Source organism: Triturus cristatus, chromosome 2_1 (assembly GCF_964204655.1).
Source record: "Triturus cristatus chromosome 2_1, aTriCri1.1, whole genome shotgun sequence".
Lineage (NCBI taxonomy): Eukaryota > Metazoa > Chordata > Amphibia > Caudata > Salamandridae > Triturus > Triturus cristatus.
In genome coordinates, this window is record NC_140581.1 from 211,474,629 (window position 1) to 211,496,306 (window position 21,678).

Below are 21,678 nucleotides of genomic sequence, written 5' to 3' on the forward strand. Positions count from 1 at the left end.
CATGCTCTACTATCGGAATGCAGACTCACCTGGTGATAGATAAACAAGAGGACCAGTGTGGAAAACCACTTCGCATTTTTGGGTAATGTCAACATCTTATCATTTATGAGTAGAGGAAATGGATTATTTAGGGTATTACCTAAGACTTTTCGACAAATCTCACTTTTCCCTTCACTTGTCGAATGACTGGGAGACAAAATTCAGTCTGCGGATTTGACAGGCTTAATAATTTTTGTAACTACCACCTTCACCCACAGTCTGTCTTTTGTTCCAGGGTGGTGGTTCTTTATCACAATTTGGTCGCATATGAACTTGTCCTATAGCGTGCCCATTAGAGTAGTAGTCCTGTAGAACCCATTCCAAATGGAAATGTGTTTGTGTCCGAGTTATCTAAAAACTAGTTACAATTACGATTCATTTAAACATTAATTTGAGAAATAAAGCACAGGACAAAGTTAGTTTCTATTAACAGTGCAGTAAGCCAATTCATATGCAGCAAAGTGTGGCACCAGGGCTCATAGTGCAGAAGACGCAGTGTTCAAATTGGGAAGGTATTTACAACATATATAAGACACTGTCAAATTTTCAATAGTTGTATATATTATGTGAAGCAGTTGATTATCAGGGTAGTTTTAGCAAATACACAGTCCCTTTATATTAATTGTGTTTGCTAACCAAAAGGGAGGGTTTGGCGACGTTTCAACCCAGTCTGATTAAAAGGGTCTCTTCAGGACGTAGTCATCAGACTATAACACCACCTTAGCATGGAATGTAATCATATATCCACAATTCATCACTGGATCTCAAAACTGTGGCTTAGTAGGTCCATGAAATAATCATTGCATGAGTCCACAGTAATGATGCTTGTCACCAAACAGGGTTTGTCCCTAATCTGCCTTCAAAAAATTTAATTTCTGTAGAATTTTACGGGCGGCGTTATTGCCTAATTCTGAAACATTGATTACAAGCAATTGCCTTTGAAGTGCAAGTGTGGTAGGGGACAGCTCCGCCCCCACATAAAGCCAGGTTGGTCCATCCTGCCAACACCTAGACCCTCTTTTGTGGTACTGTCTGGAAGGAATGCACAAAGGTCATTTGCACCTGGTCATGTGACCCAGGAAACCAGCTGCAAAAATCCTTAAAATACTACTTTACCATCAAAAAGTTTTAAACACCAAAAATGCCTAGCTGCTACCATTCCAAATTGATCACTTATTAAATGTAATAAGATAGCCCAATGTTACCCAATGGTAGAGGTAGGCCTTGCAATAATACAAAACAAATTTGACTGTGAAATTTAAAAGTGCATGTCCAAATGTTTAAATACAAAACACCCTGCCCTGTGGGCTGTGTAGGGCCTGCTCTAGGGGTGACTTGTATGCATCAAAAATTAAGGTTGAAGCCTGGCAAAGGTTTATTTTTGGCAGGTCCAAATGGCAGTTTAAAAAAGCATACAGAATCTGCATTGGCAGACCTGAGCATGTTTAAAAGGGCTACTTAAGTGTGTGGCAATAAGTGCTGCAGGCCCACTAGTAGCATTTAATTTACATGCCCTGGGTACTTGTTCCACTTGATTTATGTATTTAAGGGATTTGTAGAGCGCTTGGCTGTCCAAGGGCTTCCCAGCGCTAAGGAGAATTTTGCTAGTGAAATGCCGAGCCACCACATAAATAGCGGGGAAACAGCCAGGTTTTTAACTTTTTTTCTGAAGGATGTTTCGTTAGATGCAGCTCTGATTTCAAGCGGGTGGGCATTCCACAATTTGGGTACCAGATGGGCGAAAGATCTGCCGCCCCATCTAGCCCTACGAATTCTGGTTGTCCTGAGGAGCTATAGTTGGGAGGATCTGACGTGTCTAGTCGGGGTGTACCTAGATATCCGCTTCCTCCACTTTTCCGGCCCAATGTTATTAATGGCTCTGTGAGCTATGCAGAGGGTTTTAAACTGAACTCTGGCTTTGATAGGCAACCAGTGCAGCTGTTTAAGTGGTTCCTTCGCAGAGACGCGGTTTGGTATTCTTAGCAGTAGTCTAGCTGCTGCGTTCTGTACAACTTGGAGTCTCTTTATAGCATACTTTGGTGATCCTAAATAGAGTGAGTTGCCGTAGTCCAGACGTGAGATAAGGAGAGATTGAATCCCCGTTTTCTTCAGATGCTCAGAAATCACATCAATGATTTTCCTTAGCATTTTAAGAAGGGCGAAACAGGTCCCTGAAAGCTTCTTGGATTGGCAATCCAGTGTGAGGGTATCCTCCTGCCAGATTCCAAGGTGTTTTACCGCTGGTTTGGGGATAGGTGGATCTCCCATATAGTTGGGCCAGCGTGTCAGGGGTGAGTGGATGTCCAGGCTTCCCAGCAGCATGATATCCGTTTACCCACCATTCTGCTTTAAACAGCTGTTGGACATTCAGTTGACCACTTTCTCCAGACCAGAGGGTAGTTGATAGTTGCTAGGGTTGGAGCCGTGTGTAAAAGACACAACTAGCTGGGTGTCGTCAGCATATGACACCACTGATATTCCAAATTCCTGCACCACCATGGCCAGCTGTCGTACATAGATATTAAATAAAGTCGGGCTAGTGGACGAGCCCTGTGGGAAACCTCTTGTGATAGGGAGGTGTTCTGAGATGCATTCCCTTTCCATCACCTGGAAAGTTCTGTTCTCCAAGAAGGAGGCTAGCCAATCCAAGGCTTTACCCTGAATTCCAACTTTCCCTAATCTCCATTTCAGGATAGCATGCTCTACGGTGTCGAAGGAGGCATTGAGGTCCAGCAGGAGGATGGCGGCTGACCCACCCTCATTGAGTATCGACTTTACCTTCAGTGACCGTCAATAGTGCCGACTCAGTGCTGGGTGTGGCTCGAAAGCCCATTTGGGTGGGATGATTGATGTTGTTGGTCTCTAAGAAATTGGTCAGTGAATAATTAACATGCTTCTCCAAAAGTTTACCAAGATACGGAAAGAGGGAAATGGGGCGGAGGTTATTATAAATGGTAGGGTCGAGATTGCGTGATACCATGATTTGGGGACTCGGGCAGAATCTAGGGATAGATTGAGTAGTTCAGTCACCGATGAGAAGAGGATCTCCAGTGCATCCGCTAGGAGACGCGTGGGGGTGCTGGATCCAACGGAGAGCTGGATTTGGTACTCGTAATTAACTGTTTTTAGTGAACTGATCGTATATTTCTGTCACTTTTTTTTATTTTTAAAAAAGGCTGCCATGTCGTTGCATCTCTTGACCAATGTAGGGAGGGCGTTGGTATTTTCATGAGGGTTGGCCAAAGTTTTGACTACTTTAAATAGCTCTTTGGGGGAATTTGCAGTCCAAGCTATTTTACCTTCATAATATTTAGCTTGGGCTGTCTTCATTTCATTGTGATAAGTTCTGATTAGAAGTTTGTAATCCGACTTGTGGGATGGGTCATAGTTTTTTTTTCTCCAGCGTCTCTCTAATTTCTTGCATTGTTTTTTCAATGCGGAGAGCTGTTCATTGTACCATGGGGTAATTTTGGGGTGAGATTTACTGTTAAGAGTTCTCTTGAGAGCACAGATGTCGGCTGATTGGGTGATCCAGTTTTCCCATTGCTGGTATTTCTCATCTATATTTCCAGAAATAACAGGGGTATTGTTCTTCAGGACTGCCTGCCATGTTTTAGGGTCCAATTTGGACCAGCTCCTAGTGGTGATGGTTTGTACTAAGGCTTTTTCCGGTTGCAGAGGTTTTGTTATTCTGAACCTGATTATAGAGTGGTCTGACCAAGGTACTGGGGTAGGTTTGGAACCTATGATCTGCGGGTCGTGAGAGGTCCAATATATGCCCTTTCACGTGCGTAGGTGATGTTACGAGCTGGGTTAATTGTAATGCTTCTACATCACCCTGCAGTCGTCTGATGTGGGGGGTATCATATTCGTCAAAGTGGAGGTTGAAGGCGCCAAGAATTGTCAGTTGGACCCTTTCCATCGTGAGGCTAGATATGTAATAGACTAGATATGTAATCGGGTAGTGCCTGGGAGCCTGTAGATAAGTATTCCTGACAGTGTACGGGTAGGAGTTAAGGCAATGGGAAATTGGGCGCTTTCACACTCAGGAATAGAGAATTGGGATATGGTACGTTTAAATTAGTCTCTTCTGATGATAGCAATACCGCCACAGAATCTGTCAGGTCTGTCTAGCCTGTGCAGCTGTTAGCCCGGGTGAAGTGCAAGATGGATATCTGGGCCTGAGCTAACATTGAGCCAAGTTTCAGTTATAAGCATTATGTCTAGGGGCTCTTCCTCTAGCATGATTCTAATGTCTGAGGTGTGTTTTGGGATAGAGCGGGCATTGATCAGTCCCATCTTCCAAGAATCCTTTGTAGAGGTATTTGGCCAAACCTGTCTTGTCAGGTTAGTGTGTCTCGTATCCACATTGTTTTCAGGTATCCCTAGAAAAGGGTGTGTTGTCATCTCCTAGTTGGATTGCACAGGCAGTGTGTGGCGGTGGCCTGATGGCTAGTAGCTGCTTACTGGAGTAGCTGTATTTACTTGTGTTGCGGGATCCAGGGATTCTGGCCCCTGGGCCTGGACCGGCTCAGACGGGCTTGCCTTTGGCGTGCCAGCGGCGCATCCGCTGCACGCCCGGCCCGCAGTGGTTATTTGAAGTAGAGGTGGAGTCGGCAACTAGACCGCCGACCTCCCGCCTCTGCAAAAACTCTACGGCTCCAATGTCCAGCCTTATGATCCCTGGGTGGTGACACTGTAACCAGAGAGCGGTACTGAAGTGCAGATTACCCAGTGTTAACTGCTCAACAAGAACAAATTCATGCAGTATACTGTTTCAGTAAAATGTGATCACAGAATTAAAAGCAAGTGCAGCAGCAACTAAACAATTAAAATATTTGCAGAGTAGCGTATGCGCGAGGCAGAGCTTCACTGGCAGTGCTCCAGTACTACCGACTTAGAAGTAAATGGAATGTGCCAATTGGGTGTAAGAATTTTTTTCACATTTAAAGCAAAAAAGAGCACAAGCACTTTTAGCACTGGTTAACAGTGGCAAAGTGCGCAGAGTACTAAACCAACAAAAACAGGTCAGAAAACAGGAGGGGTGAAGGCAAAAAGTTTGTGGGTGACCATGCAGAGAGGGCCAGGTCCAGCACAACCAAAGTCCTCTGCACAACTATGTTTCATCTTCAGCTGCTATGCTCACCCCCAAGCATTCGTAAACCGAGCACAGAACCGACATTCTATTAAGGAAGGACAAAATACGTACCTGAAGGTTGTGTGATCTTTATTACTCAACGTTACGACTACCTTTGTTTGCAAATGGAAATAACGTGAAATACTGTTTGAAACTTCAGGAATATGTCATGGTTTGCATGTGCAGTGGATCATACTGGATGGTTTTTAGCACCTGTGAACACACTGGAGAGTATTTGGAACTGCAGTCCGTTCTGGCTTCCAGTCAATTTTATATAGATTTAAAATTTAAAAACCGGGTACATTTACAAACAAGGAGTGACAAAACGTTTGCTACAACTTGATATGTGTTGCCTTTGCAAAAGAGGGATGACTTATTATTGGCACATACTATGAACTGCTTAGATTTTTTTTATACGTTCTTAGTTGGAGATGAATTCCAGCAAGTTATCTGTGATGTATTTTATAAGGAAGACTTTTTAAACGATGTTTTTCCCCTTCTGCAGGTGTACCAAGAGTAGCACTATGACTGATGGGGATTATGACTATCTGATCAAACTCCTGGCCCTTGGAGATTCTGGAGTTGGAAAGACCACGTTCCTTTACAGATACACAGACAATAAATTCAACCCGAAATTCATCACAACTGTTGGAATTGACTTCAGGGAAAAAAGAGTGGTGAGTTGCGGAGTGCCAATTTAATTTTTTTAACCACTCTTACAAATGCCCTGTTGTAATTTTGTACTGTTCTAGAAAGTCTGTAGAAGCACACTAAAACAAACTATTTGATATGCTGTGATGATAGGATAATGTGAGCATGCTTGCATGTTCACCTCCAGTACCAAACACACCCAACATTAATTATGCGTCATGTTCCGATCGGTATTAGGATACCACTTTTCTTGTTTCCTAATAGATACCATGTATAGGTTGGATGTATCTGATTATAAATAAATAAAGCTAAGATTTTGGCAATGTTCTGTGGTGAGCCCCATGCGCTTCAACATTTTCACCTGTTTGGTTGCTTTTGTTTTCAAGCAGACATCAATTCACAGCTTTTTTGTATTCCCTCTTAAGCTGGGATGGAGTAGGCTGTTGTAGGAACCGTTTCTCTGGTATTTTGCTCTGTATTTGGCCATCTAGTGTGGTTGTCTAAGTGACTACTGACTGTTGAGAAGTGCACAAACTTTCATTTCTTCTCCGTGTTTGAGTGCACGCTCAAAACATAGCAATCTTTGAAATACCTGCAGAGAAATGATATACTGTTGTTGTCCTCTAAAGGTTCCTCTCTATCTATTAGAGCAGTATTTATCAAATTTTCTCGAACCGGAACCCAGTATTTAGAACCATATTCTTTAACGGACATGAGACAGGCGATTTTTTTATTTTTATTTTTATGAAATAGCTGAAATTGTTTGTAAGTGCCACAACCTGGTTTTTTGTTGATGTTGTTTTATTAGGTTTTTATCAACAGAAAATCATGTACAAGTCCAGACTAGTTTTTATTACATTCGTGTAGCCTTACTAGTCTCTGACCTACCTACTGTGAGCGTCTCATTCGCATGTGTGGGTGAGAGCAAGTCCTCAACACAGCAGATTGCGTGTGTTACAAGTACTGAGGCAGCATTTTTCACCCACAATGCCTCCATATCAAGCAGAGTAGAGGGTGCCCTACTCTTCCGCTTCTATAAAGGTTGCAAGTACCTCCAGCCACTGTGCTGCCAGTGGCACTCTACACATTCCATTTGTAGGGCCACCCCTTCAGATGTTGCCCAAGTCTCCACTTCTTTTTTCAACCTTGTATGAGGTTGGCCCTCCAGGTGCTTTCAGTGTATTGCCATGTCCCCATGGGCGACACTTTTACTACACCTACAAATCTGTTACCAGCCTTCCTCACTATCTGGCGGGCATATAAACCAAGCAGGCAAATTTCAGCAGTGTGCATGTCCTGCCTGTTTAAAGTCCTCTTGAGATCAGATGTGACCTGTGACCAGAAGCGGGTAATAACTATGCAGTTCCATATTCAGTGTTGAAAATTGGAATCAACAAGGGCAGCAGTGATTATCAAGCTGCATTATGTTCAAACTATGGAGCATGAGGTACGTTTTGTACAGATAATTGAACTGCCTATACTAGAACAGTGTGTTCCTAGAAACCGTGTCCGTATGCTCCAGCATTTGTTCTTTTCCCACTCTTCGTTCCTAATTTGTCCATCCAGGATGTCCTCCCACCTAGTGCGAATATTTTGCAAGTTATCGTGATTGTAGCGAGCAGCATCCTATATGACCATTAAATAATCCGGCTCCTGGGGGGCGCTAGAGTGCCCACGGCAAGATGGCCGCACTTTAATGCAGCTCTGCCGGACATAATTTGTAATCCATCAGATATCCCTGATATGGGTGGCAATCGGCGGCATTAGCGCAAGGACGCAAACTGAGCGGAGGAGAAGAAGAAAGGGTGGCCGAAATGAGGTGCAAAAAGTAAAAAAATGTCAGTGATTAGCGGTGCTGAATGGTGTACAGCAAATAACTGCCTGCGGAGCAAGATGGCGGCCCGCAACGACTTCGGCAAATATTAAAGCAGTCTCCTCCAACACACTGAACAGACTGGTTGTGATTTCTTGAATATATATGCCACACAACTTTTGAGCATCGAACCCGCGTGGGAGCCTCTGACACAGCGGGGTAGGACGGCTGTGGCATCGGTGCGAGGCGCAAACAAGGTGTTTGGTGGCGCGGCTGCAGATGAGCGGTCTGCACTGATATGACGAGGGGCGAGAGTGGATCTATTACTTGCTGTCCCCGGGGGTGAGCCGCCATCGAGGGACTTTCTGTTGCAGTGGGGTGGGGTGAGGTGCTGGATGTTGTCTTATCTCTGGCCTGCCCGTCGTGGGTGATGAGGGATCGGCTTGGCCTAAGGACTCCTCCGCCCGGTACCACGACTACCCCTGGAGGAGGTGCGCAAGTGCCTTGTTACAATGTTGCTGAAGCGGCGGGGGCCTACACGCGGCCCTCCAACAATCAGAACCCTCACCCAGGAGGCACCGACCGACATCTGTTGAGGCACCAGATACAACGACATTGAACTGCATACCTCTAAGAAGGCCCCAATGGAAGAGGCACCGAAGTGCCACGTGTCGGAGCCTATACAGTTGACAGCAGAGCGAGGGTTCCTGGAACATTGTAAAAGCAACACTGGGGCAATAGATTACTACAGTTGTGCTCTACACGCGTGGTTGCCCCTCCAACCCCCCTCTGCCCATCTTGCCAGTGTGGCAGGCGCTCTGCAGCCTTGGTGGTTCCTGGGAGGCAGCAATGACTGAGGGCCAGCACTATGATTAAAGAAGGATTTGTGAACCAGTTTTAGGCCGTGCCATAGGTGGAAACAACTGGTGACCTGGGAAACTACTGAGTGCGATGGACATCGTCCAGTTATCAACAGCTTGATTGACTGCGCATAGGGGGCTAAATTCAGGTCGCGATACCCAGCCATAAGTAACACATCCTCCTCGCATCTAGACCTGCACATTCTGCAAGCATGGGCAAGTCTGACAAGCAACAGTCTAAATTAACTTTGGAGTCTTGCTGATTGCCGCGCCCTTCAACTGCACATTCTGACATGGAGTTAGAGGCCGGACACCCAGATAAGCCCCCATTGGAATCCGTGTTGCTGGCGAAGCAGCAAAGCCTCCAGGCCATTGATAGGAAAATAGACACGCTAACACTACGCATGGACAACATGGTGACCAGAATGGATAAACGGGCAACGCGCCTTGCTACGGCAGAACAGCGAATATTCTCGGTGGAGGATGAGTCCCATGAGACAGCGGGCAGATGGCATGACATGGGGAAAATTCTGGAGGTGATAAAAGCCTAAAATGAAGAATTGGAGGCGCCCTCTCGTGCAACAATCTCCGTATCATGGGAATTCCAGAAAGTACCAACACGGGCCGCCTAGAGAACTACATCGAAGCAATGCTAAAAGAAATATTTGATGCAGAGCACCTATCCCAGGTCCTGATTGTTGAAATAGCACACAGAATGCTGACTGCAAGACCGCCGCCGGGAGCCTCACCAAGACCTATTATAGCTAGGCTCTTAAATTACCGTGATCGTGATACGGTTCTGCGCCTAGCACAGGATAAACAGAACATCAGCTATCAAGGGAACGAAGTGGCTTTTTTCACATACTTCAATGTCGCAGTCCAATCTGCCCACATGGAGTTTGCAGCAGTAAAGAAAAAACTTCGCTCAGCGAACATCAAATATGCGATGCTGTACACTGCTCGTCTCCAGATTACGCACAAGGGTAAACAAATGGTTTTCACTACGCCAGGTGCGGCTGCGGAATTACTGAGGCACGTGCAGCGAAACCGGACCGGTCCATCACGATCAACGTCTCCCACACAATCGGAATATTCACTAGCTATGCAGGATGGCCAAACGGTCTGAACAGGTATCCTTAAAGGGCTACTGATTCCTAATCACATTCACCTATACTTGGGATGCCGTGTCCATGCTCCTGCAGCTGGATCTTAGCGACTAACTATGTAGCTGCATGGCTGAACTTAGATGGAATTGCAGTATGTGGGATGGATTCCACAATGGGAGTTGGGACAGCAGCAATTTGGCTAGAGTTGCAAGTAAAATAGAACTGTAAACCATATGAGCCTTATTAGCGACAATATATGCAAGATACAGGAGGGGCACGGCTGGGTGGTGTAGGATGGAATTATGGTCCTGGCTGGTTATCGTGTGACTGATCATAAATAGGAGTAGAGGAATATAATTGCAACGTGTGTGGCCGGCTTAACCAAAGCGAGCTGGTAAATTGACAATACCAACACTACAATATGTCGATACTCACCCGCGATAACTATGTTTTGGCCACCCCTGCACGTCGGGTGGCCCCAACGCTGGTAAACCCCCACAACGATTTATAATTACGCTTTATGGAAACAGGGAATCTTAGTAACATCTTGATGATTCTACTGCTATTAAGTTATATTGGGAATGGCTTTGGCATGATTGGGATGCTGAAGTGGGAGGGGTGAAAGGGGAATGTTGTTTTTTGCTGTTCGATTTCTGCAAAGTACATAACTGTCTCCCAAGCAGATCTATCACACACCTAGGGTTCTTGGAACATCACAGGGAAAAGCGAACACATGATAGATTTATGACCGTTAAATGGTAGAATGGGTCAGATTCATATCTTGGAACGTCAGGGAGTTGAGTAATCCCCCAAAAATTAGACAAGTATTTGCCTATTTAGATAGACATCGCATCCAATTGGCGTTACTACAGGAGACCCATCTCACGAAGGGAAGGGAAATGAGGGTGGGGTCAAAATGGGCTGTAATAAGGGTGGCATTCTCATACTCCTCATATTCCAGGGGGTACTAATTTTAGTAAAAAAGGGCACATCCTTTGCGCTCACTTATATGAACTCTGACGATACAGGCCGCTTTACATTACGGCAGGGTAACTTCTGTGGACAGTTAATTACAGTTATCACTACATACTGGCTGAACGTTGAAGACCCAGAGTTCTATCGACAATTGGAGAGTAAACTGTACACTCCACAACCTGAAATAATATTGTGGGTGGGGACCTTAACATATACCTAGACCCCAATATAGATCGTAGTGTGGTGAGTGTATGGCAGGGGAAACGGGCAACAAGAGTAATACATGAAATTATGAACACACACAAGCTAGTTGTAATCTGGAGGGCAAGAAACCTGTTGCCCCGGGAGGGTGCCCATGTCTCCTCAGTACATAAAACGTAGCCCAGACTTGATTACTGGTTGGTATCTGAGAAAGCCACTACCTGGGTAAGCTGGGTCACCCACCTTCCACGAACCCTCTCGGACCATTCACCCGTGAGGTTGGACCTGGCAATCCTCGCACAATCCCCACAAATGTTCTAATGGAGTTTGCAGCCGACATCACTTCTAGACCCAATTTTCAGGAAGGGCGTACTTGAAGCTACCATTTAATATTTTAGGAAAACGAGGGATCAGTGGAGGATACACTCTGGGAAGATTTTAAAGCTACGATAAGGGGGACACGCATAGGACTACAGGCGGGGGTACTAAAAGATTTACAATATAGGATGCTAGCATTGGAGAAGGCATTTAAATGGTTGGAAAGACAACATGAGGAGACCCAAAGCATGCGGAAATTAGGGATCTGATTACTGAATATAATTACACAGCTGATCGAGAAATAAAATGCATGTCCATGAGCTGGGTGGCTAGAGCTTACGGAGAGTGCGAGACCTGACCTAAGTTGACCTCTAAGATGAAGATGCCATGCGCACAAACAAACATCACAGTTAGTATGGCAGGATGGTACCAAATGCTATAGCATGCCTGAAATATTAACCCAATTTGTAGATTACTATACAGCATTATATGAGATGCACAAGGCAGCCACAAGAGATGAGGCAAAAGCCTACCTGGAGGAGCTAGTGCCCGCTTGGCTGTCCCCGGGCCAGCGTGAATGTTTGGTGCAACCCATAACAGTTGAGGAAGTGAAGGATGCCATTCAAGCGTTGCCTGGTAGTGATGGACTTCCCAACAAATTTTACAACACCTACTCAGTCCTACTGACACTACATTTGCATAAAGTGTATACAGAAGCGTACGAAGAAACCAAATCCTCCCGCCAACTTTTCGGGAAGCGCTTGTAATTACATTATTGAAACCAAATAAAAATCCAGCGAGGTGGAAGTCGTATCGATCGCTGTCACTACTAAATATAGATACAAAAATAATTGCTACGGTTATACCATCCGGGATGGGACCATCACTGCCTCTGCTGGTGCTCCCAGACCAATCTAAAGGTGTTACTAGATGCAGCCAAAGCATTTGATTCTATACAGTGGGGGTTTATGTTCCAAGTGTTGCATCGTATGGGGATAACGCAAGCATTTACGCAATGGATACAATTACTGTGTACAGCACCAGTAGCTAGAATACAGGTCAATAATAGTCAGTGCTCACTGGTTCCGATATGCAGAGGAACACAGCAAGGCTGCCCGGTATCCCCTTTACTTTTTGCACTAGTGTTGGAACCCTTAGCATGCAGAGTGCGCCAAAAGTATGCAGACACTGCATTACGATTTAGGCAGCGGCCTCTCGCCATATAGCTGTATGCAGACGGCATGGTGCTTTATGTTCTTAACCCGGAAGAGCAGCTAAACCGATTTATAAGGGAATATATTACATATGAACAGCTCTCTGGGCTTAGTATAAATTGGGGCACAGCGACGGTCTCTTTCCCCCCCCCTTCCACCTCCCCCCCCCCCCCCCCCCCTCCCGACAACTAGCACGGTGCCTCATGACCTGGATTTCCCGCTCTAATGGTGTAATTAGCCAGTCAAGTATCTGGGTGTCTGGCTACATAAAGATTTTGAGATTGTTCTCAAAGAACTTTGGTCGCGGGCTAGGAAAATTAGAGGACCAAGTAGAGAGATGGATTAAACTACCTCTGTCACAAGATTTCTCTATCTATTTATTAACCCCTTGGCTGCGGCGGGAATTCCGCCGCAGCGCTGGTGGGGGTTTGGGGGCAGCGCGGTGGCGCTGTGCTCATGACGGAGCCACTCCGTCATGAGCCACGGTTGAGCTGTGCTCATGACGGAGTGGTTCCGTCATGACTCCGCCCACTGCGCTAATCGCCCGCACAGGCTGGGAATCAGCGCAGCGTGGGAGGAGCGGCGGCCAACGGCCGCAGCATGACGGAACCACTCCGTCATGAGCACACGGCACCCGTGGCTCATGACTGAGTGGTTCCGTCATGAGCGCTGAAAGGGTTAATGTACCCCTCAAACTGACTCCAGCATTTTTTGCTGCATTACGATCCAATTAAATTAGTATGGGCTGGGAAACAACCTCTGTGTCGATGGGATGTACTTACCAGACCCTACACACAAGGTGGGTTTGGGGTTCCTGATCTATACATGTATTACCTATGTGCACAAGCGCATTTTGCACACTATTGGTATTATTCCCCTCCCTATCTCTCCACCTAGCGGTGGAAGCAAATGGTGCTCATCCAACACCACTTACAGCAATGTTCCACAGACGCAATCATGAAGTCCCAGAATGGAAATTAACATGATTGACTGTACTGTTGAGGCCTTGCAGACGCTAGCGGCCCGGGCGGGGAAGTAACCACTTTATGCCCCCACATTACCACTAGCATACCATCCTGACATCTCTGTTACACAAGACCTTAAGGCGCTATCTATTCTGGCAGATATAGGAATCGTCAATATGGAAGATGCTTATTCAGAAGGTACGTTCATTACCTTGAAGGCTATTAAGGCACGTACAACATGCACTCCTCTGATGATATTCACGTATCGTAGATTGGAGGAAGCCCTTAGAACCTTAAACCCGCTGCGCCATTGACACTGAAGCCGCTCCAGGTCATGCTACCTAGCTCTGCCAGCGCATAATTGGTCAACCGATTTATATACTGCAATGCAAGCAGACACCACACCCGCCCCCCCCCCATCCTCCCAACATAGTAGAGGTATGGAGAGGTAGAATAAGGTACTAGACGTTCCAGTCACAAGAAAGGAATGGTAATGTTGTTGTGCTTTAACAAAACTCCTAACCGCTAACTGTAATCTGTGCATAATTCATTTTAAATATATACAACAGCTCTATTATACTCCAGTGCAGTTAAATGGATATGTACTAAGAGGTTCTGCCGACTGTAAACGATGTAGCATGCCGGATGCAAATTTTATTCACCTGGCGTGGTATTGAGAGAGTGCAAGAGTTCTGGGTACAGGTTACCCGGGTGCTATCTGATGTAGTATTGGAGGCGTTTGATTGTACCTCCCGTATATTTGGGATTGTTGGACAGTTGCAGCCACAGAATTGGAGACTGGTAGCTATCATACTCCTGCTAGTGAAAAGACAAGCATTTGCAATGCAATAGGTCTTGCATTTATGCGAGTTTAAGCTATTGGCATTGTAATGACAATGCCTTTTATTTGCAAGTTAGTAATTTACAATACCAATAGCTAAAACTCACGTAAATGCGAGACCTATTGCATTGCAAATGCTTGTGTTCAAAAGCTGTCTTCACAAGCCTTAAGCATGTGCACACATTTTGCATTCCGTTGCCAGATCTGAAACGTTGACAGCGTCGGGGTTATTTGTGGTTGGTGCAGTGTTTCTCTTGCCCCCCCCCCCCCCCGCCCCGTCTTCCCCCCCCACCCCAGCTCAGAGTGATGGGGTTAACGAGTCGGGCAGAATGCAAGGGCTGAACAGGATGTTGTGTAGCCGGTTACTCTGGACGTTCCTTCGGATTCCGCCTTTTGTTTATGATTCAGCCGGGCTGAGATTTTTTCAGAAGTGTCTCCGATCTTAAGAGATCTCTCGGTTGCTGACCCTCCCAATCAAAACACTTTAGAGTTCTGTCAATGCTTAAGAGTTCAGTCAGCTGGATTTATTTGCAGTTCGTTTTTTGTATCTTGAATAACATTTTATTTTGTATTTCTTATGCTAATGTGGCATTTGATTCAGGGTAGTAAAATCCTATGCAGGTATACACGTATTTTCATAATGGCGTTGGGGCTTGTCAGTGAGTGGCACTTGTGTAAAGCTCTGGAAACTAAACAGTACGTAGGTTAAAGAAACCTCCTTTTGTATAACGCTGCTAGAAAGACGGCAAGTACATGTACTTCCGTTCACTGTGACGGGGTGCTCCCCCGATGAGCGTGCCTCGCATCCTACTAATCGCGTGTTTGTGCAATGTCTGCCCCATCCATATTTCCATAAACTTGCGGTGTCGTTTTTCTGGTGCGCACCGTTGGTACCTGGGCGCAGCTGTGATCTGCCTCATAGTACTTTAGTGACAGTTACCAAATGCATACAGCCCCGTTCCTGGTTGCTGTTCCTCCGCACCCAGAAGTGACACTGAGTGTATATGCGTGAACCTAGAGTGTCTTAGTTTTGGGTATCGTGCCCTGAGCATATGCCAAGCAGGCTTGCTGGACCTGAAGGAATCCTCGTAAACATTAATCCTTTTCACCGAATTCAGACAGTATATTACTGTGTGTACATGTATGTATATAATCTTCTTCACTTGTTACGCCCTTGATTGTTAGTGACTTTAAATACACGTTATGAGATGTGCCTGTGTGATGCTAATATGTTGAACACTTAGGCTCTTTCCCACAAGCCTTCCTCAAACTCCCAAGACCGCTCAACTGCAACACTCCAGATCACACCTCGCTTGTTTGCCCAAATAAAAATATCCTCAAGCCAATGTATTTCTTAATTATTCGCCCTCCCTTTTCCTTGTTTTGAATCTCCCAAGGGAACAACAATTTAGTGTTATTGTTCTCCTTGTTTTGAATCTCCAAAGGGAACAACATTTGAGTGGTATTGGGGCGTTCCTTGTTAACCTCTGCTACTGCCCTGTGGCTTTTTGAGGAAATGGTGTTTTAACAGTTACACAAGGCAGACCAGTAGTGAGGCCGTTATTGTACATAACGTGATGTATTACAGGCTCCGGATGGCAAAACCTGACTTGACCTGAAAACCACATTGTGACTTTGGAAGTTAAGTATGTCCGAATGCCGATCTGTTTTATTCCAGGATGCTTGAAATGTAATGCTCCTAATTTTTCTAAACTGATGTGTGGATCACTTGCGTACTTTGCACAGATTAAGTTGTTGTATGTGTGCGTTGCCTGCACTTTTGGAGTATTAAAAGGCTAACTAATTCGCATGTGAGATGCACGTTCAGATCTTAGGAGGGGGTCTTAGATACTGTAGAACATTTAGGTGATGCTTGATCATTAGCTTTGAGGAATCTAACCAAAGTTTAGTTTAATCCCCTAATTAACTGGTCATGGCCTCCTTAAACCCTAAATTATGGTAACATGTAGATACATTTTACCCTCGGCTCGTGCGACTCATCTGGGGTTTTGGGAGTGCTGGGAACCTGTTCCTTCTATGAATTTGAAACCTATTCAGCCCGTCCTTTTCCATAAAGCTAGCCAGACATAGTGCCAAGTTACATGCTACGTTTTTTGAATCCATACCAACGCCCCAGATTTTTTCCTCCCAATGCTGTGAAAAGCACGCGTTAAATTTGGGGCACACCGATAATAAACTTGTTCTCCTGTTTTGCAATCTTTACATGTCATCACCTTGTCCATTTTGTTTTTTTGTGGTGTTCTTGCACAATATCCAGTTGTCTCAGCCAAAGTAAGCAAAATGGTTATATGTCTCATGCGTACACATTTAATGTTATTTGTGGATAGCACGACGTATAATAAGCTTTACGACTTACTTAATGAGGGCATTTTTAATTGCGAGGTGAATGGCGTTCTTGTCAGTGTTCGTGTCAACTAGTTTATTTTGTGGGTTTACCTGAAGGGAGCTAAAATATTCACAGGCTTGTGTGAGGTGTCGTTTAGTGAGCGCTGAGTGGTTTGGGATGAGATTTGAGCTTGGTGAACTAGTGCCTACCAACTACATGGCCGCGCTTGATCTTGCCGCCTTTCAGTAGCAGCGGCTGCGTAATGTGGTTGTAGTTCCCCACCCACTTGCAATGCTGGGAACTGCAGCTCTGTTTACATGTGAGCAGCGACGCGCTGGTCTGCAGCTATGTGCACGCGTCTGGAGAGGTGCGAGGCCCGTCCCTACCACTCAGAAAAGCGCGTGGTTGGAGCGTTTGAGTGTGCAGTGGGAGCGTGTGAGGCAGAGAGGAGACGCCATGCGCGTGCACATCGCCTGTCCGTGCGCGTACATGGTTTGTCTCCCTTCGCGCACCAAACCGACAACAATAGTCTCGCCAAGACGATGTAGCGCATGCGCTGCGTTCGCTAGGCGAGACCTAAAATGGCAGAAATGCCCCAAATGTTTAAAAATGGTTAATGGATATTACATACTGTAGAGACCAGTTGGTGCAATACGCGGAGGAACTCTCAGTGACCTCTAGACCCAAGGGCATTTGGGCCCACTTTACAGAAAACTCACCTGGCAAACTTTCTGATGGGTGAACTATCCTTGCATTGCCCTGACTCATTTGAATGTATGTACTATGCTATATAACAAATGGTGTGATGGACTGATGACCTAAATTTAACAAGAGCAATGTGATTGTACTTGTGTTTGTGAAATGGTTTTAAACTTGAATAACATTTCAAAAAAATAAAAAAATAATCCGGCGCCTGTCCCCCAAGGGAAGTATGGTCTGCAGCAGCTCATTCACCTGTGGCTTAAGTCCTGTGTCTCCCATCATACTACATTATGCCTGTACTTGCGCTTTGTACACCAACAACTGTGCACCGGGTAACACCGTTGTCAGCTACCAGGCTATCTAGACTCCCAAGGGTACCCTTGGAATAAAGATCCCCAATAGTCTTGACCTCCACCCCCTCAGTCCCTCATACGTCTGACAGTAAAGTATCCTTCCCTTGTTGTGGCCAGCCCCACCAGGGGTGACACCGGTGCATGAAATGGATCGCTGCAGTGTTTACATTTCTCCCTATTCCAGCAGCTGCTTCAGTTTCTAGGCTCTGCCTAGTTTTGCCCCATCAGGAGTGCCACCAGGACCCCCTACCTACGCAGTTTCCCAGACTCTCCCAGTCCTGGGTGCACCTCCCAGCAAGCCATCTGGCAAGCCACTACGACTGCGTAGCCATGTAATTTTAATTGTTAATCAGGCACTCTGAGTTCCCTGTGCTGGAGACTGTGCAGTGAGGCCCTGTGGTGCCCCCGTCCCAGATCAGCTCTCTGAGCAGAAAGTTCAGCAACTTGACCCAGCCCTGCGGAACCTAAATTGGAAGATTGACGAAATAATCTAATACTGTGGGTAGGACAATCATTTCAGACAGAGCAATCCTAGCCATGATTGGCAGCTTCAGAGTGCGCCAAAATGCCATGTTACTTCGGAGTGCTCGTAGAGTTCCCCCGTAAATCCCCCCCCCCCCCGATTACCCGCTAGCATATCTGCGTCTTTGTGGTAAAGTTAGCCACTCCAATTCTTGAGGATCCATGGCTCGCAGCTGATTCTGAATCACTGTACTAATACCGGAGGTATTTGCCAATCCCAGCATGTGGGGAAGGTGCATGTTTTCTGCGTGTTAGTGCACCATCCAGACACTCGCCTCAGCTCATCTAAGTGGTCCTTGCTGCACAGCACCCCCATGTCTGCCTCCCTGAGATATAGAGCATGTCATACACATAGTATGAGATGATATCCTCGTCTTCTCTCAATGGGATGCCCCCCCCCCCGCCACTCATGTCGAAGTATATAAGTGAGTGGTTCCACTACCAGGGTGAATAACGTTGAGGATGAGGGCAACCCTGCCTAGATCTGCATTGCATTATGAATGCCTCCAATATCCTCATGCCTGTCTGCACCCTGGCCTGTGCATTAGAGTATAACATTGTAACCCACTTGTCCCATCCCGTTCCCAGGTTCATGCTATGCATAGCTGCCCTCAAGTATTCCTGATGTAGGGTATTAAATGATTTATGCATGTCAGTGGACAGCTCTATCGCATCTGGGTAATGTGAGCTCACTGTATTACGTGTCTGACAAGACCATCTCCTAATGCAGTAGGAAGAATCATGCTGGAGGATGAAGCCATTTTTATTGGAATGAATTAAATGATGTAAATGAGGTTGCAGATGATTGGCCAGCTCCTTGCTAAGAATCTTATAGTCTAGATTCAGCATGGAAAGCGGCCTATAGTACTCTGCATTTCTGCAGGTGATTTACCACTGAGACTATAAGAGCCTCCCCAGCAGTGTTTGAAAGAGAATCACAGTCAAGTGCCCCAGCATAAAGTTGTCTGCTTCGGGACTAAAAGACACACGTATGTCTGTTAAAATTCTGCAGGTAGCCGCCGATTTCCCCCGTGCTAGTCCCTAAGGCCTCCATCATTGGCCACCCTAGTGCCTCCCCATCTCCCTTGGTCAGTTTTGGCAGAGTTTCATACTATTGATAGGTCTCAACTACCGGAGTAGTAGCCGGGCAAGGCTTTTTGTTCAGCTCCTGATAGTATAGTGTAAACACCCCATGTATCGCCTGTTGTCTGCATATAGACAGATGTGCCTGCCGGTCCCATTATGTGTATAACAGGGCTGTACTGGCCAGGAGAACAGTTTGCCTGCTCTACCTAACTCCATTTAGGCGGTAGTTAGGTATTCACTCTAGTCAAGTGCCTGCAGTCCTTCTAGCGTGGAAGCATATTTCTCCCTCTCTTCCAGCAATCGAAGAGTGATTGGTTCCCCCCCGGTGTGCCCATCCAGCAATGAGTTTTTGTTTTTTAAAATTTTTACTCCTACCGATTGTCCAGTGCACTATCCCCACGCAACAAACTTAAAAGCATCCCATTCAATTTTCATGTGTGCAGTCATATGCTGGTTGTGTTGAAACTAATTATTTCCTGATCCGGTCAGCCAGTGGGTCCCTGAATTTGTTTGTGCAGGTTAGAGGTCTTAAGATTCTGGTTGGGGATGGAGGACTCCCACCTGCCCCAGCGGCGGCACTTGATGAGTGAGTTGTGGTCCGCGAGTGTAAGGCCCAAGTATTCCATGTGTAATTTTTTCGTCAATTCCTTGGGTGCATAGAAGCATGTATAGGTGGACATGCAAACCATACACCGGGGAATAATAGGAATACTCTCTCCTCCAGCTGTGACCCAGTCCCCAGCGCCACAACCAGTCTCCAAAGTCTTGGGTAGTCCTAACACTCAGAGTCCACCATTGCGGGCACAAACCTTTCCAAGTCTCTATCAGTCACGCAGTTGTAATCCCCACCAAAGATCACCGGGGCCTGCACATCTGAGGACCATATAGGAGCCAAGGATTCGAGGAATTGCGCTTGTCTCACATTCGGGGCATAAATACTGCATAACCTCAATTGAATGCCATTGAGTCTCCCCTGCACAAGTACATAGCTGCTCCCTTTGTCGATGTTGACCCTGCTTGGTTCAAATGGTATCCCAGGTTTTACCCATATCAGTTCTCACCTATATCAGTTCTCCCCTGGCAAGGAGTAGCTAGTAGAATAGATCTGCCCCTCCATCATCTTTTCAGTTTGGGTGTTACCTACTCTGCCAATTGGGTTTCTTGTAGTAAAACCACATCTACCCCACCAGCGCTTCAAAAATGTCCGCATTTTATAGCGTTTGCTGGCTGATCCCATTCCATGCACATTCTGTGTTAGAAAAATGTGTTTAGTCACACTCGCAACCATTACTGTACTCTCCACCATGGGGGTGTTAGTCTTTCCCCGTTGGTAAGTCAGGGGCTTTCCTCCCGGTCTGGCCCGTGTCTACTCCCGTCAACCTAAGGCAGCGGTTCCCTGGTGCAGTATTTCATGCAGTCGCAGCTATCTGATTGTATGTGCATAGAACAACCATTCACCAACTCTCCATCCCCAGGTCAGAACAGCAATGAGCGACCGTCGGTAAACCTATGTTTGAACATTACCTCAAACCAGACCCCTACCACACACAAGGAGGGGATTGGTTTAGGGGGTGACAGCCAAGGAGTGTCCCAGTCATACTCTCCAAACTCTTACCCCCCCCCCCCCCCCCCCCCCCCACCCACCTCCGGTCTCATGTTACAGCACTACCAACCATCAGTCTGTACCCAGCAGTGGGGAAAAGGAAAATGTACTACAGGGATGCCTTGCCGCTCCCCTGAGCCACATGCTGTTCTCCCAAAGCACAAGGGTAATTTGTAACAGACTTGCATCAATACAGCTCCTGTTTGCTACCCCCTCGTCATTCCTCATTACAAAGCATCTGCTATCCTAGGTGTTCTCTGTGCCCCCTAGTCCCTGTATCTCCTGGAGTACCTCATAGTACCCACTTTCAGAGGAGGCATTCATATTGTGGACGTGCTTTTTGCTGCAACTGCTTGTTCAAGTTCAGCTTGATTCCTATTTGGCCTCTGAGATCCGTCTTGTGTCCCCCTTCCTCCTACAATGCAGATCCGGGAGGGGTGGTGTACTCTATTCCCCTGCATCTGTTCTTCCTTTTATCTTTCAAAGCTGCAGCACATTGATCAAAGACTAGTCCCCTTCAACCTGTGTGGGGAATAAAAATATATAGATAGAGATAAATAGAGATGGAAGCGATAGGGATGGGGTAGATAGGGATGGGGTAGATAGGGATGGGGTAGATAGGGATGGGTAGATAGAGATAGATATATTTTTTTGGCTGGTTTCAGATCTTCTTTTTTCACAGTTAAATAGGATGTCTTTTTGTTGTTGTACAGCAAAAGTGAAGACTATAAAAATTGCCACTGAGACATTTTCTACCTTGAAGCGGTCAGCCATGTGAGCGTGTTCCATTATTAGGTCCCTATCCTGGTAATGGAGCAATCGCGCCACCATGGGACAAGGCTGGGCCCTATGCTCTGGGGGCGGGGGGTGTTGGGGCTGCGCTAGCACCCTGTGCGGCCTTTCCAATGCCACTCTTTATTCAAAGCACAATGTGTGAACCTGAAA

The 21,678-nt window shown here is 46.1% G+C and overlaps 1 protein-coding gene across 2 annotated transcripts in view; it reads left to right on the forward strand.

Moving 5' to 3' along the window:
- RAB27B (RAB27B, member RAS oncogene family) overlaps window positions 1-21,678 on the forward strand; it is a 692,526-nt gene that overhangs the window by 502,912 nt on the left and 167,936 nt on the right. For both annotated transcript variants that reach the window (XM_085629967.1, XM_085629974.1), the window contains one exon: window positions 5,682-5,853. In XM_085629967.1, coding sequence (XP_085486093.1) covers window positions 5,701-5,853 — 153 coding nt within the window. In that variant the 5' untranslated portion in view covers window positions 5,682-5,700. The remainder of the gene's footprint in view (window positions 1-5,681; window positions 5,854-21,678) is intronic.